Source organism: Fukomys damarensis, unplaced genomic scaffold, assembly GCF_012274545.1.
Source record: "Fukomys damarensis isolate Sample0158 unplaced genomic scaffold, DMR_v1.0_HiC HiC_scaffold_32, whole genome shotgun sequence".
In the NCBI taxonomy this organism is placed as follows: domain Eukaryota; kingdom Metazoa; phylum Chordata; class Mammalia; order Rodentia; family Bathyergidae; genus Fukomys; species Fukomys damarensis.
This window is the reverse complement of record NW_022900944.1, coordinates 35,973,977-35,989,899: the sequence shown is the minus strand read 5'-3', so window position 1 is coordinate 35,989,899 and position 15,923 is coordinate 35,973,977. Positions and strand designations below refer to the sequence as shown.

Here is a 15,923-nt window from a genome sequence, read left to right as displayed (position 1 = left end):
TCCTAGACTAAAAGTCCAAGAAAGGAAAATAATATTCTGTGCAATGGGAGCCTGGAAACAAGCAGGGGTAGTCATCCTATTTTCAAAGTGAATTTTAAGGCAAAGCTGATCAAAAGAGGTAAATAAGGACACTATATATTGGTTAACAGAACTAGTCAACAAGAAGAGATAACAATTATAAATACATATGCACCAAATTACAGTGCACCCAACTTCATAAAACAAACAATAATGAAGATGACATCAATACCACCCTATTATAAATAGGTCAAATGACCAACCAAACAAACAAAAAATCAACAAAGAAATACTAGAGTTAAACCAAAGCTTGTATAAATGGACTTGATACCTACAGACTGTTCTACCCAACAACATAAACAACAGAACACACATTCTTTTCAGCAGCACATGGCACTTTCTCCAAAATAGACCACACAGTAGCAAACAAAGCATGCTTAAGTAAATGTGAAAGAATAGAAAGTTTCTGAAGCACATTACCAGATCATAATGCAATGAAACTGGAAATAAATGGCAAAAGAAATATAGACATTATGCAAACATATGTAAATTAAACAACACTCTTGAATAATAAGTGAGTCATAGAAGAAATAAGATGATTCCTAGAATTAAATGATAACACCAGTACAACATATCAGAACTTACGGGACATAATGAAAGCAGTCCTATGAGGGAAGTTTATAACTGTGAATTTCTACATCAGAAAAACAGAATGAGCCCAAAGAAATAACCTAATGATGCACCTCAAGGTCTAGAAAAACAAGATCAGTCCAAAGCCGAAGTTTGTACAAGAAAGGAAATTATAAAGATCAGAGCAGAATTCAATGAAATGGAGACTTAAAAAAAAACAACAACAAAAACCCCACAAAGAATCAGTGAATTAAACAGCCAGTTCCTTGAAAGAATAAACCCTTAGGCAGCCTTACAAAAGAAAGAAAAGACACCAACCAATGCAATTAGAAATGAAAAGGGTGAAATCATAACAGACAGTGCTGAAAACCAGAAGATGATTAGCAACTTCACAAATCTGTACACCACAAAATTGGAGAACTCAGAAGAAATGGAGACACATATGAATTAATGAAATTGAACCAAGAAGACTTAAAACTCCCAATGATTCATTACCAGGCAACAAAATTGAAGCAGCAATAAAAAGATAATAAAAAAACTTAAAAGGGCCAGGACTAGATAGATTAACTGCCGAATTCATAGACATCTCAGAAGTATAAATGTCCAATAAATACATGAATGTTCAACATTGCTGTTCACTAGAGAACGCAGATTAAAATGACATTGAGATACCATCTTATACTAGCAAGAATAACAGTCATTAAGAAATCAAAAAATAGCTGGGCATGGTAGTGTATGCCTATAATCCCAGCACTTGGAAGGCTTACGCAGGAGGATCGCTGCAAGTTCCAGACTAGTTTGGGCTATACAGTGAGTTCAAATCCAGCCTGAACTACGTAGGGAGACCCTGTCATGCAAAATAAACAAACAAAAGAAATCAAATAACAAGTGTGAGAAGGCTATGGGAGAAAAGGAACACTTCTACATTGTAGGGGGGATGTAAAGTAGTACAACCACTATGGAAATCAGTGTGAAGATTGCTCAAAAAACTAAAACTAGAAATTCTGTCAACCCATTTTTCTCCTTCTGGGTAACTTCTCAAGAGTTAGTCATCACATTAGTGATCCATGCACACTGGTGTGCATAGAAGCGCAATTTATGATGGCTAGACCTTGGAGCCTAGACGCACACAGCGTCTCGTCAGCACAGTGGCCTGTACGCCCACCAACAGATGGAGGAACACGCGGGCGCGCACACACGCGCGCACACACACGCGCGCACACACACACACACACACACACACACACAGCGGCGTACTCTGCAGAAGATAAAGGAGAGGCCCCGGTAGGTAAATGGATGCACCCTGAGACCATAATATTAAGTGAAGTAAGCCAGATACGGAAGCTGAAATATGACCTGGTTTCTCTTAAATGAGGAACTAAAAAATTATACTTAATAAATAGGAAGCAGGGCGATCTTTTTCGAAAGGACAGGGGAACAAGAGATGAGAAGAAAGGAGGGAAAGGGGATTTTAAAAGAATTGAAGAGGACCGGGGATTTGGCTCAGTAACGCTGCGCCTGCCTCGCAAGCACAGGGTCCTGAGTTCGATCCCCGGTACCAAGAAAAAAAAAAAAATGAAAATAGAACTTTTGTAAACAGAATAGGATGAAGAATCGAAAGGATCTGGGAGGGACGGGAGGAATAGGGAATTGAAAAGAACTGGGACTTGCTATGTAAGTGTACCAATTACGAACGATATATACTGCAAACATACACCAATATAACACAAAACACCGCAACAACCAGGAGGAAAGACGCTTCCTCCACAGGGACTCAAGTATCCAGCTCCCGGGTGAGACCTAGCAACAAGGCCGAGAAGACGGCGGAAGAGGCGTGGCCTAGCGGACGCGCACGCTCACAAGCGTCCCACTCACCCTCCCGCCCCCGGCGGCCGCGCTCGCTCCACCCGGTTTCCAGACCATTGGTGGGTTGGCGGCTCCGGGAGGAGGCGCTGCAGTCTCTCCCGGAGTGAGAGGGCGGGCCGGCGGCAGCAGTAGCATGGCGTGGGGCCAGTTCAGAGTGAGTTTGGAAAGTGAGGGTCGGGGCGGCAGGGCAGAGTCGGGGACGGGTCCTGGGGCGGTGTGGAGGGACTGCTAGGGCGCGGGCACCTTTGGAACGCGCGTGTGTCTTAAGGGGCAGCTACAGATGCTTGTGCAGTTAGTTACACGTGTACTGGGGCAGATCTGTGTAAACGGCAACGGTCCTGTTCATGACTGGTGCGTAAGTGTTAATTACCACTAGGCGCTTCTCCAGTGTGGGAGAGCGGGCAGATGTGTGGCCTACATTAACCACTTGGAGGGATCCTTAAAGGTAGTTCTGATCATGTTAACTTCTTAGAAACAAAACCCGGCGATTCTGGCCAAGATGCTCGCCTGTTTTTCCTGCTTCATTTTAAGCTACGTGTTCTTAGATTCCCGACAAACTTTTTCCATTTCCCCATTCCCTGGGACTTCTCCTTCTCTTGTCATCAAGAGATCCTTTATAACTTCCTACTGCTTCCTCCTCAGCTCATGTTTACCCTTTGACTATCAGGATTAAGTCACTTCTTGAAGGCTTTTTCTTCCTCAGAGATTTGTTGGGTCGTACACAGTACGTACTTTTTTCCTTCATAGCAGTAGATTGTCATGGCTATCTTTGCCTGGTCACTGATTTTTTCTGTCTCTTGAGATTGCATCACTGTAAGTACAGGAACCAGGTCTCTTTTGCCCATCTTTGAGCTTAATCTGACATTTTGTTGTTGTTTTTGGTACTGAGGACCAAACTCACAAACTTCCGCTTGCGAGGCAGGCGGTGGAACCACTGAGCTAAATCCTCGGCCTATTTTTTTGTTTGTTTGTTTTTTGGTACCCAGGATTGAACTCGGGTCCTTGAGCTTGCAAGGCAGGCCACCGAACCGCTGAGCTAAATCCCCGGCCCCCCTTTTGTTTGTTTTGGTTTTTGGGTTTTTTTGTTTTGTTTTTTGAGACAAGTTGTCGCTGTAGTTCAGGCTGGCCTTGAACACTCAGCGACCCTCTTGCCTCAGCCTTACAGGTGTGTGCCACCACACACCGCTCTCTGTATAATTTTAAAATATCAAAATAATATCCTGACCACAACAGGAGAAATTTAATAAGTTATTTCCATATGTGGATGTTGGGACATGACTCACATAAATGAGATGGTCAGGTGCTTTAAGCCTCCAGTACTTAAAAATGTGAGTGCCACACGTGTTGCACTGTCACACAATCCGAGCAAAGTTCTCTGCCATTTCTTATGGGATTTCCTGAAATGGTGACTAATTCTTGGTAATTTTTTATGCAAAACAGTTTACCTGATAACTATTTTTGGAAAAGTCAGTATGTATGACAGCCATGTGGGAAATAGTACGCGGTGAAATATAGTTTGCTTTTTGGCTCAGATAACTTAGACTATTTTTTACCCACAAGAATGTCAGTGGGGTGTTCAAAAGTCATAGAGGACATGGAATAGATTCTTGCATATTAAGTCTGTTAGAATTCTTGGTCACCGTAACCAGTAAAAAGGCCACGTCCCCTAAGGGGCAGTAGTGCCTCTTCTGGAAACCCCTGGTCTAGTGTCGTAAGGAAAGTCGTCCCTGCCAGACTGTGCAAGCAGTGTAGACACAGCCTCTGCAGAGGCCTAAGTGTGAGCTGGACTGAAATTTAGCGTCAGCAGAAGTGGGGAGTCGTGGCCTCGTGCAGCACGTCATTATGTCCTGTGTGCCTAGATGCAAGGATTGGGGGCACGGGGCCCCCTAACAGACTCTTTTTTTTTTTGCAGAAGTGGGCCCTGGATGCCGTGGCCATTCTGGGCGGAGGAGGGCTCCTCTTCGGCTCCTACCTGACAGCCTCTGGGGATGAGCATTTCTACGCTGAATACTTGATGCCAGCTCTGCAGGGGCTGCTGGACGCGGAGTCAGCCCACAGGCTGGCTGTGCGCCTCACCTCCCTGGGGCTCCTTCCTCGAGCCACGTTCCAGGACTCTGACATGCTGGTAGGTGCTCTTGGAATCACTGTGAGGATCGAGTCCGCTCCCACTTCTCAAAAGTTCTGCGATCGAACTTTTGAAAATCAGAGCCCCAGGTTAGCAAAGGGGATCTGGAGCTCAATCTGAGGAGTCACTTTTTTTTTTTTGAGACAGGGTCTCACTATGTAGTTGAGACAGACCTGGAACTCACTATGTAGCCCCGGTTGGTCTCGAACTCACAGCGATCCTCCTGCCTCAGCCTCCCAAGTGCTGGGATTACAGGTGTGCGCCACCACGCCTGGCTGAGGAGTTACTTTATATGATCTCATAATCTTGTCATAACAGCAGTTATGTACGGTATATATGGACCTTATGTTAGGCTGTGCTCTTTAAACCTCACAGTGACTCCATGAAGTGGGTCCTTCCTACAGTGACCCCAATCTACAGATCAGGAAACAGAGATACACAGAATTCAGTGGCTTGCCCAAAGTCACGAAGCCAGGAAGTGGCAGGACAGGATTCACCCTCAGGGAGTCTGACTCTGGCATCCAGCCTTGGCCCCTGCCCTGCTGAGGATGCAGTTGGCGTAGTTCTTCCCTTTGCCGAATGGGGGACATCTGCAGGGAGGCAGCTGTACCTCGGGAGGCCCGGCCTTACCTCATTCAGCCACACACTGCACACACATGGCCCCACCGTATGCCGCTGCTGGTGGCCTGTGAACCAAACAGAAGGAGGCATGTCCTCCTGGGACCTTTCCTTTTGGGACACTTCTTACTAGTGGGGAACGGCAGAATGATTTGAGCTTGAAACCTGAACAAGCAGCACTCAGGCCTCCTTGGGGTTAAAAGGTCCAGATTGCTTCTGTGCCCTTCACTGCAGTTCCCACTCCTTTCACCCAAGCATCCTTTTCGCTCCCTGCTTGCAGTTTTGAGCAGCTGTGTCACTTTTTCTGACTTCGCACACTGAAGCACAAAAAGGTGCATAGGATCAGACAGAGCCTTCCTTTTGTTAAGCTGTCCTCACCGCAGACTGGGACCAGTATAAAGTGGGAGCAAAGATGGTGATGCTGAGGTGGGGAACTACAAGGAGGCGACATTATGCCCGGGATGGTACACAGCTGCTGTGGCCCCAAATGTCCCCTGCACGCTGCGGTGTGGCCCACCCCTCTAGCCGCTCATGTAATTGTGGCCTCAGCATTTTTTTTGAGATGTGGTTTTGCTATGTTACTTAGACTGGTCTCCGACTCCTGGGCTCTAGTGAACCTCCTGCCTTAGCCTGCTGAGTAGGTGGCCCTCCAGGTGGACACCACAGTGCCCAGTGTTCCCGATTCCTTAACTGACAGCCAGGGCTCCTGATACTCTCACCCCAACTTGCCTTTCTAGTTTGAGCTTTCTACCACTTTCTTAAATCCTCTGTTCTCCGTCCCGGCTGTGTGTTTGACTCTCCCATAGTTCAAACTTTTGAAGTCCCAGATGCTGTGTCTCCTTGCAGCTCCATTTAACTAATCTCTGAGGCCAGCCTGAAAGCCACCCAGGGGTTGTGTGCTGGGGGTTAAGAGCCCTATCCTCAAGGCAGGCCCAAGGGCAGCACCCTCCCCTCACACACCTCACCTTCATTGTGTTCTCTCCCCTCTTGGAGCACCTTCTTCACCTCCTGCTTCCAGGGCGGACACCCAGGGAGCTCCCTGAAGCTGCTGGAGCCAGCTCCAGAGTTCTGCCCTGCTGAGCCCACCCTTCCTCCCGCTCCTCACAGAGCCTGAGGAATGTGCACCTGAGAAAAGTGTGCTCCAGGCTGGTGCACCTGGGGTGAGGTCTTAATCAGTTGGGGCTGACTGCTGCTTGCTCCTTCCTGGCTTCAGAGTGTCATGACTGGGGGCTGAAACCAGTGAAATGCTTTCACCTGCCCAGGCTGGTAGACCAGAAAATCCAATTGTTATCATAACTGCAGAAGACAGTGCCCTTCTCCTATTAACTGATGGTGGAATGGTGGAAGGGCTCGTTTCTCCCCAGCCTTGATCATGATACAGCCTCATGCTTTCAAGTCCTAGCAGGCATTAGACGCACCTGGAGAGCGTGGCCCCAAACAGACGCTGAGACCTGGGGTTTTAAACCAGCCCCTTGGGGACTTCTGAGGGTGGTGTGCCAGAGACCACTCTGAGAAGCACCACTGTCGCTCTGTGTACCTCTGATTTTGTCTGTCTCTTCCCAGGAAGTGAGAGTCCTGGGCCGTAAGTTCCGAAACCCAGTGGGAATTGCTGCAGGATTTGACAAGCACGGGGAAGCCGTGGATGGCCTTTTTAAGCTGGGCTTTGGCTTTGTTGAGGTAGGAAGTGTGACTCCTCAGCCTCAGGATGGAAACCTGAGACCCAGAATCTTCCGCCTCCCTGAAGACCAAGCTGTCATTAACCGGTAGGTGGTGGCCCAGTGTCTGCCCTGCTGGGCTCTCAGACCTCACTGTTCCCTCTTGGAATGTTCAGGAACTCCCCTGAGCACTTCTGGGTGCCAGCCCTGGAAAACAAGTGTTGCTAACTCAGCAGGTGCCTTGAGGCGTGGAGAGCTGTGTACCTTCGCTACAGTCACAGAGAGGACGTGTGGGCCAGCTGGGCGCAGCTGCAGCTTGTTGAACTTTAAGCTTTCTCCACATTGTTAATCTGATGCCCTTGTCTGACCTGGGCCAAAAAGGAATACAATGTGAGCTCCAAATTGTAATTTAAAATATTACAGTGACCACATTAAAACAGGAAAAAGAAGTAAAATTAAGAATTTATAACTTATTCAATTATAAATAACATATTGTCAGTATCATTGTAGTATGTGACTGATATAAAGATCAGTTAGCTACCTCCCTTGTTGGGCCAAATCTTCCAATGCTGGTGTGCCCTTTACTTCCAGCCCCTCTCGAGGTGGACCGGCCACGTTTCTGGGGCTGAGAAGCCATGTGTGGCCAGCAGCCCTGGTTTTGAACAGGCAGCCCTTACTGACCAATAATAAACAGGATAATTTATTTAATGTATACAGCTGCTTTTAGGACGAGAAGCCCTTCTAGGTGGTATAAAGCCCTTCTTTTTGTTACCCTGCGCAGTTTGTGCAACAGCAAACCCAGAAGGTGGAATAAGTTCCTAGTTTTGGACAGCAGTGCTGGACAGGCTCCTTGGGCGGTTTTGGTAGGTGTCTGGGGCTGTCAGTGACGTGCTGGGAGATTGAGATTGACCCAGCACAAGTTTATCCGCCTGTGTCTTCTGCTGTGTTGTGCCTATTTCAGGGAAATTTCCCAACATCAGAGATCTAGTTTTTGAACTTTCTGCTGCATTGTGGGCAGGGACCAATATCTTCAGAACTGGCCAGGCAAAATATGCATGTTTCTGATTGAACTGCCACACATAACTGCAGGTCTGGGATGATGGTGGTTGGCAGGATCCTGCAGATGAATGGTGTGGGTCAGGGAGCTTTGCTCTCGGGCACTTGGAGCGTTCGGACTCCTTGCTCCAACTGCTGTGTGGTGGGTGCTCAATAAATGCTACTCAGTTACCAAGTCCATGTGCCACTTCACCTGCTCTGCTGCTTCTGGCTGCAAGTAACACAGTGGCTCCAGCAACAGGCATTTGTTATTACTTTCTTCTCATAACACGAATCAGCAGTTCCAGGGGCTGAGTGGCAAGGTAATGTCAAGACTGGTCCAGCTTCTTGCAGTCTCCCTTGCTGTTTGCAAGAAGGCCGTCCCATCACAAGCACTGCATCCTCACATGGACATCCAGGAGCAGAAAGGGAAAGCGGCAGGAGGGGGACTTGCTCAGGAACTTCGTGCTACATCGTTCATGTCCTCACTTGTCAGCAAGACTGGGAAAGCTTTGAGTCATTACCATTTTTCCAGTGTAGCACGGGGTATGGGTCTCACAAATGGGGAGGAAAGGAAAGGGAGGGCACTAGGTCACACCACAGTGAGGATGTCCCTGCCTTGGTGGCGTCCAGTGGCAGAGTGACAAAGAGGAAAGACCTGACTCTGGCCCTCTAGAAGATTGTAACCTATGCAGGAACGTGCGCATGTTGCTGCATTCTGAGGCAGGAGAAAGCTGGGTGCAGAAGGCTCTGAATGTCAAGGGATGAGGATCTGCTGTGGCTGTGGTTTATGCGAGGAGGAGAGAGTGCAATTGATCCAGACCATGAGGAAGGGACAGGCAGAAAAGGTGGGGAAATGGGGTGGCAGGGTGGGCTCCAGCAGGAGCACGCAGAGCCGAGGCCCAGGTGCAAAGTGTGTGCTTCGGCTCCTCGGGAGGGCGGGTCCTGCTGGGTTGTATCCAGCATTCCCTGGCTGAGCAGCTGGCTCACACATTTTAATCTGTATGCTGGAAGTTCTGACAAGTTCTCTTGGAGTCCCAGGGTTGTTTAGATTTTGGAGGTCTAGGAAATGACTTTTGATTGTTTTTCAAAGTTGTAAGTCTGTGGTGGAAATGGCTGTGGTGCTTTTTCCAAACTGCTGCCTTCTCATCTTGCCCTCCCTCTGGCTCTTGTGCCATAGGTGCGGATTTAACAGCCAGGGGCTCCTGGCGGTGGAGCGCAGGTTACGGGCAAGGCAGCAGAAGCAGACCAGGCTCACGGCAGGTAAAGGGGAGGCCGAGGGAGGGCTTTCTACAGCTGTTAGAAGAAATGTTAGGAGAAACTCTGGGGAGTGACTGTGACTGAGCAGAAGGAAGAGGCTTCTGGGAACCTCGGGCTCTTTTCCCACAGGAGTTTCCTGGTTCCTTCACCTCCTCCAAGGTTCTAGCTGAGTCTTGCATCGAGCAAAGCCTTACATGGAATAACTAGGAAAGACAAAGAAGTCAGGTTGGCCATACTGCTCCCCACTTGGATATAATGGTGGTAGCATTTTGAAATATTCCACAGGATCTGTTAGAAACAGCGTGTGCTTCCGAAGGCTGCCTTTGGAGATGCTATTTGTTCCCTGTGGCTCTCAACTTTGTTGTCTCAGCTGCACATGGGGGTCACAGCCCTGGGACCGTGTGGGGTCGCAGCCCCAGAGGCATTTTCCTCGGTAGGTCCCTCTGGGACTCCTTTTGGGAGGTCTGTCATGGGAGATCTGGGAGCAGGATGTGGAAGCCTGTGGCTCTTGTATTCATCTCAGGAAGTGAGGTAGAAAGGGCTGCTGCTTGTGGCGATTTCAGATGTGGGAGCAGGAAATGACCCTCTTGAGAAACACCTGGCTTTGGTAGAACCAGACCCTGCTGTGCTCCCATCCGGGGAGCTTTGAAGGTCCTGACTCCCATGGTGTGTGAGGCTCTCCCGCCTCTTGCCTTCCTTTTCGGTGTCCACAGGTCCCTGTGTACAAGCTGTATCCCCAGCCCTCCATGAAACCCCCTCACCCCAGTCCACCCTTGCGTTCATTGGAGTGGAGCAGAGTCCTGTAGCTGTGCTCAGCACATATGTGTCTGCCAGCAGCTGGGAGCCCCGAAGACAGCTTCTTCTTAGCACCATGCCAAGACGCGTGAGGTGACAAAGCGACATTTGGGGAAGGGGTAATTCAGCAGCACTTAACTCCAGAATCTTGTTGCATTGGGCAGATGATTACTAATGAAAGTTCAGTTGCCACACAGAAGCCTGTGTGGTAAAGGATGAAGGCTGATAAATGACTTTGCAAGATGTGGGAAGCTTGGAGACCTTGTTGTATGATTTTAGTCTGATTGGATCTAATCCCCCTTCCAATCCCACTCAGGAAATTAGCTGCACAAATCCATCTTCTTTTCAAGATGATGATAAGAAAGTGTGATTCGTAGCTGGGTTTGGTGGTGCATGCCTATAATCCCAGCACTTGGGAGGCTGAGGCAGGAAGATCACCAGTCTGGCCTACATAGTGAGTTCAAGACCAGCCTGAACTACATAGTGAGACCCCGTCTTACAGGAACAAAACCCCAAACAAACAAACAAAAAAGCAAAGAAAGCGTGATTCAGGGTATGGAAGGTGGCTATGGTGCTGGATGTTCCTTGATTATCCCTGGCCTGATGTGCTGTGAAGTTGCTGGGTGTTCTAGGTCTGTTCCCAACCGGAAGCAACAGCTGTACCGCTGATGTATCCTTGGCCTTTGCAGATAGAGTACTATCTCGGGAGCAGCCACACGGAGACAGCTCCTTTCTTCCTCACATAGCATGTCGTGAAAGTTTTATGTTAGAGGCTCAAAGCTCAAGTCAGGTGATTGTCACATGGAAGGTACCCGTATCACTGGTGTGCAAACAGACACTTCTGAGCGTGCAAGGGGAATAATTATGCCCAGACCACAGGAGCAGTCAGTGCCGTCCTGGGAGCACTGAGGTGTGGCATCCTGATTAAAAGGCAAGTCCCTTTTTTCAGAGAACTGAAACGATAAATTATAAAATAATGTGATTTTAAAAACAGGGGATTAAGGGATGGGGGAGAGGCAGGGAAGAGCAGGGGATGAAAAAAAGGAATGCACCAACTTTCCACAGTATAAACATTATGTACTATGCCACGTACCAATAAACTAAAAAATGATACTTTTATTCATATATATATATTTTTTTTTTTTTGGGGGGGGGTGCTGGGGATTGAACTCAGGTCCTTGCGCTTGCAAGGCAGGCAGCGGAACCACTGAGCTATATCCCCAGCCCGATACTTTTATATTTTAGGTATGGTCCTTGAAAACACTTTCCAGTATTTTATAGTTTTTCTTTACTTTTTTGTCACCATTGTCATCCAGTCAATTGAGTCAAGACCCATATGTGTCCTGTGAGATTCAAGTTGCCCCTTCTGAGGGACCCCATTGATTCAGGTCTCCTTTTACTTTAGTAGACTTAAGAGATTGGCCGTTATTCATTGGTTTATGTATTTATTTTTTATGCTGCCTCATGCATGCTATGCACACACTGCCATTGGACTGCACTCCAGCCCCCCCCAAATCAAATATTTGTACTCCCGATTTTTCCATTTTCCATTACATTTTTACAAATTGAAAAGGGAAGAGTGCAGCAGAACACCCTCCTAGTGGCCCCCACTTTGCCATATAAAGATGCCGAGCTGTTTCTCGGCATCAGGCAGTAGCGTGGGCAGTAATTCCCCGCACTTGTCGGCTGGTGTATGAAAGTTCACAGCTGCTGAGGCAAAGGCTGGCTTTAAAAAGTTGTACCAGCAGTGAAGTGGGGACCAAACCTGACGAGTGATCTTTACAGATGGCCTGCTGCTGGGCATAAACCTGGGGAAGAATAAAACGTCAGTGGATGCTGCTGCGGACTATGCAGAGGGGATCCGGGTGCTGGGCCCCTTGGCTGACTACCTGGTGGTGAACGTGTCCAGTCCCAACACCCCTGGGCTGCGCTCCCTGCAGGGAAAGACTGAGCTGCGCCGCCTGCTGACCAAGGTGGGCATTACACCGCTTCTCTGCACCCCATCCCTCCTGCCTGTCCTCCCCAACTTGCTCCTTCTCTGGGCACAGCTTGAGTGTCCCCAGTGAGAAGCTGTCCCTCATACCTGGACCAGTTAGGAGCCCTCACTGCACCTTCCTGAACGAAGCACCCTAGCACAGCACTGATTCTACACAATAGTGATTGGGTCTATGTCTCTCTAGTTTATCACTCCCTGCCTAGAACCTAGCACAATACACAAATTGAATGGCTCTCATCAACAGGGCTGGGACCGCACTGGGGTCTCTGGGAACAAAAGTCAGAATCCTTAAGACATTAGCTAATGCCAGTGGGTACCCGAAGAAGAACAGAGCCAGATTCATACCCAAGTGTTGGGTCTCCTGAGGAGGAGAAAATTGCTCAGGCTTGAGTGTGAGACTGTGTGAAAGCACCGACTGCAGCTTAAGGTCTCAATTGAGCTGCTGGGCTGCGGTCCAGGGGTCCCCATCTGTGGCACGTGTCACCTCAGGTTCTGCAAGAGAGGGACGCCTTGCGGAGGGTGCAGAAGCCGGCGGTGCTGGTGAAGATCGCCCCCGACCTCACGGCTCAGGACAAGGAGGACATCGCCTGTGTGGTGAGAGAGGTCCGATTGGGGCCAGCCCAGGCATGGGCACCTTTCTCTGTCCACTTGGCTCACAGGGATGGCCCTGAATAGCGTGATCGAGGACTCTTGGACCTCAAAGGCTGGTTGGGTGTCTGTCATGTAATTCATCCCATGGTAAAAAGCACCCCTTTCCATGCTTCTTCCTCCCCCTCTTTGCTGGTGTGCAACAAGAGCTTTACGGCTTGTGCTGCCATCTCTGGCCAGCCTCGGCTGGAACTGGATATTGTGTCTCCCCATCTCCAGCCAGTCAGCACACCAGGCCTCTTGGAGAATAGTGGAAACACACACTAAGCCCTGGGTTCATTTTTTTTTGGAGATAGGGTCTAGTTACGTTGTTCAGGATGGCCTTGAATTCACTATGTGGTCCAGGTTGTCCTCAGACTTGCAGTGATTCTCCTGACTCAGCCTTCTGAGTGCTGGGATCACAAGTGTGTGCTACCACACCCAGTCCCCTGGGTTCAAATCCTGTTTCTTCCACTTACTACCTGGGGCCTTTGGCAAGACACTATAAAGCGGACTGTTCTAAGGCTTGAACCCTCTACTGGCGGAATGTTGTGGGTGGCAGTGTGCGGTGGCTGCTCTGTCACACTGAAGGTCATTCTGACACAAGATGACAGGTGAGGCGTGGGTAGCTCTTGCCTCTGGGGCTGGAGTTGTGGCCCTGGCCTAGAGGCTGCCTCAGTCTTCCAGAGAAGCTACTGTATCCCTCAGAGCCCTGACTCAGACCTGTTTCTGTGTCGCACTGCAGCTGGGCATCGATGGATTGATTGTGACAAACACCACAGTGAGTCGCCCGGCTGGCCTGCGGGGTGCCCTGCGCTCTGAGGCGGGAGGCCTGAGCGGGATGCCCCTCCGCCATTTATCAACTCAGACCATCCGCGAGATGTACGCACTGACCCAAGGCAAGGCCTCCGCTGTCTGTGCCTCTGTGTCTTCCCTTGTGCGTGGCTCAGGCTCCCCGTGGGCACTGGCGATCCCTCTTACCGCATCTGCTGCAGGCCGAAGCCAGCCCAAGGTGCTGGGTGTCCCCGCCCTGTCACTGCTGTCCTGTGCTTCTCTGCAGGCAGAATCCCCATCATCGGGGTTGGTGGGGTGAGCAGCGGGCAGGACGCGCTGGAGAAGATCCGGGCGGGGGCCTCCCTGGTGCAGCTCTACACGGCTCTCACCTACGGGGGGCCCCCCGTGGTGGGCAGGATCAAGCGGGAGCTGGAGGCCCTCTTGAAGTGAGTGGGGCCCTGTGGGGCTTGCAAGAGAAGTCCACCCAGAAAGACTCAAGTCAGAGGGATGCCATTCGTCTCTGTTGCTCACTGAGGAAGAGAGGTTACCCTGAGGGCAGGGGAGACTTGGTTACTCCTTGATGAAGGACAAGCAGTGCCGAGGGAGTGCAGGATTCAACCCGAGGTTACAGTGTTATGGGCAGCGTTGTCCATTTATTCAAGGGTCAGTGGCCTGAGGAATCCGGGCAGAATGGAGCAGTAATTAAGTTCCGCCGGCTCAGTGCCAAGGAGCAGTGTGTGGTGAGACCCAGTTCCCTTCCTGCTCCGCAGAAGCAGTGGACGTGGGGGAGGGCACGCAGTGTTCCGGGGTGGGACTCGGGGGAGCGGCGCGGGAGTGTCCTTGTGAACGTGGGCTTCCTGGAGAAGCAGGCTGTTTTATCTTCGCTGAAACTGCTTTGTTTTCTCTTTCCAGAGAACAGGGTTTTAGCAGAGTCACAGATGCCATCGGAGCAGATCATCGGAGGTGAGGATCTGGATTCTTCCCAGGACTCAGGCCAGCTGGGCTGGATCGGGGAGGAGGACTCTGTCTCAAGCCACAGCCCTGAACTAGACTCGGCTGGACTGTGGGGCTGATCATGGGGGTCGCCAGGACCCACAGAGGATTTCTCCAGTCGCTTGGTCAGACCCTAAGCTATGTTTGTGGTTCTTTCCGGATCCAGTATTGTAAGGACATCATTGGAAAAAATAAAGCCATTTAAAACCTGGATTTAAACCCAGCCTTTCTGGAGGGCCAGGGCTTTGCTGAGACCCTGCTGGTCCTTTGAGGCCTTCATTCTCTGGACCTCTGGTGGCCTCCCAGGACCTGACCGTCATCCTAGCTTTATTTTTATTTAAGTTTTAATAATATTTCAAATACAGACAAAAGTTGCCAGAGTAGTACAGTGAAATTCCATATACTTTTCACTTTGATACACCAATTATTGCCGTTTTCCACAGTTGCATTCTCAATATCTGTCTGTCTCATGTGCCATAGATAAAATACGTATTTTTTTATCTATTGTTGCTGAAGCATTTGAAGATGGGTTACAAGTATCATGACCCTTTACCCTTGAGTGCTTTGATGTGTATCTCCTAAGCATACTGACTTCATTTTTTTAATTATAAAATTAGTGCATGTTCTTTTTGGCAATTCAAATAGTATGATACTCCTAAAGTGTAAGCTTCTGTTCCTCCTAATTTCACCATCCAGAAGTAATGACTTTTCGGTTATAAATCCTCCCAGACTTTTTTCTTTTTTTCTGTTTTGGTACTGGAGATCGAACTCAGGTCCTTGCACTTGTGAGGCAGGCAGCAGCACCACTGAGCTAAATCGCCGGCTCCCAGACTTTTTTCTACACATAAAAACATTTGTATGTACACACGCATATATATGTATATATAATTATGTATATTTTTTATACTTCTAGGCATGGAATGTATAGTTTTCTATATTTATAGTTATTTTGCATTTTCCACAATTTACACACCAAAGGATGGTTCTGTGCTCCCTTCTGTTATAAGATAGGCACTGTTTGTTAGACTGCTGTGTTCTAGCCGGTGGCATATACTTAGGCAGCCCCCGCCCCTACAGTGTAGCCCAGGGTGGCCTTGAACTTGAGATGGTCCCGCTCAGCCTACCAAATGTGGGTATTACAGGTGTGCACCACCATGCCTGGCTCTGCCAGTCTTCTCTGGTGATGGCTTGGATGGTTTCCAGTGTTTTCCTATCATGAAGTACCTCAGTATCATCCTTGTACTTATATTTGTGCCTCTACCTGAATTTTGTGTGGAGCTACCATAGCAGAACCAAAGTGTTGGTATGTTTTGCATTTTAATAGATCTAGCTGAGCTTTTACAACTGTCTGTATCCCACAGTGGAGGCAGAAAGAGTGGATGGCCCTGCTCCATGGAGCAGGATGCCCTGTTGAGAGCTATGCTGTGATCCGTGCAGGAAGAGCCCCCACGAGAGCTGCTGATAGCCATGGAGCACTGAGCTGGCCACTGCTGGGCCCAGGGCTCGGTATTCCCTCCTTACAGGAATTGGG

General features: G+C 49.1%; 1 protein-coding gene and 1 long non-coding RNA gene across 4 annotated transcripts; one reads left to right on the top strand and one right to left on the bottom strand.

Annotated features, from left to right (window-relative positions):
• The first annotated feature begins 2,520 nt into the window (after positions 1-2,520).
• On the top strand, positions 2,521-14,807 carry Dhodh (dihydroorotate dehydrogenase (quinone)). 3 transcript variants are annotated; one of them, XM_010644489.3, is made up of 10 exons: positions 2,521-2,668; positions 4,427-4,639; positions 6,821-7,020; positions 9,128-9,210; positions 11,788-11,975; positions 12,488-12,601; positions 13,371-13,524; positions 13,686-13,845; positions 14,062-14,139; positions 14,312-14,807. In XM_010644489.3, exons 1-9 carry the CDS (start codon positions 2,648-2,650, stop codon positions 14,099-14,101), a joined length of 1,173 nt encoding a protein of 390 aa, XP_010642791.1. In that variant the 5' UTR covers positions 2,521-2,647; the 3' UTR covers positions 14,102-14,139; positions 14,312-14,807. The 3 variants fall into 3 exon arrangements, with proteins under 3 accessions (XP_010642791.1, XP_010642789.1, XP_010642792.1); XM_010644487.3 differs by lacking the exon at positions 14,062-14,139 and having other exon boundaries at positions 2,522-2,668; positions 14,312-14,801; XM_010644490.3 differs by lacking the exons at positions 2,521-2,668; positions 14,062-14,139 and adding an exon at positions 2,716-2,865 and having other exon boundaries at positions 14,312-14,800.
• On the bottom strand, positions 11,451-12,512 carry LOC109118658. The gene is made up of 2 exons (XR_002026037.2): positions 12,344-12,512; positions 11,451-11,810 (listed from the first exon to the last, which is right to left on the bottom strand). It is a non-coding gene; the product is annotated as an uncharacterized LOC109118658 (long non-coding RNA).
• Positions 14,808-15,923: the final 1,116 nt, after the last annotated feature.

Coding starts and splice junctions, on each gene's coding strand:
- Dhodh (XM_010644487.3), top strand. CDS start 2,648: ATGGCGTGGGGCCAGTTCAGA. Junction 2,669..4,426: donor TGGCGTGGGGCCAGTTCAGA/GTGAGTTTGGAA, acceptor TTTTTTTTGCAG/AAGTGGGCCCTGGATGCCGT. Junction 12,602..13,370: donor TCGCCTGTGTGGTGAGAGAG/GTCCGATTGGGG, acceptor GTCGCACTGCAG/CTGGGCATCGATGGATTGAT.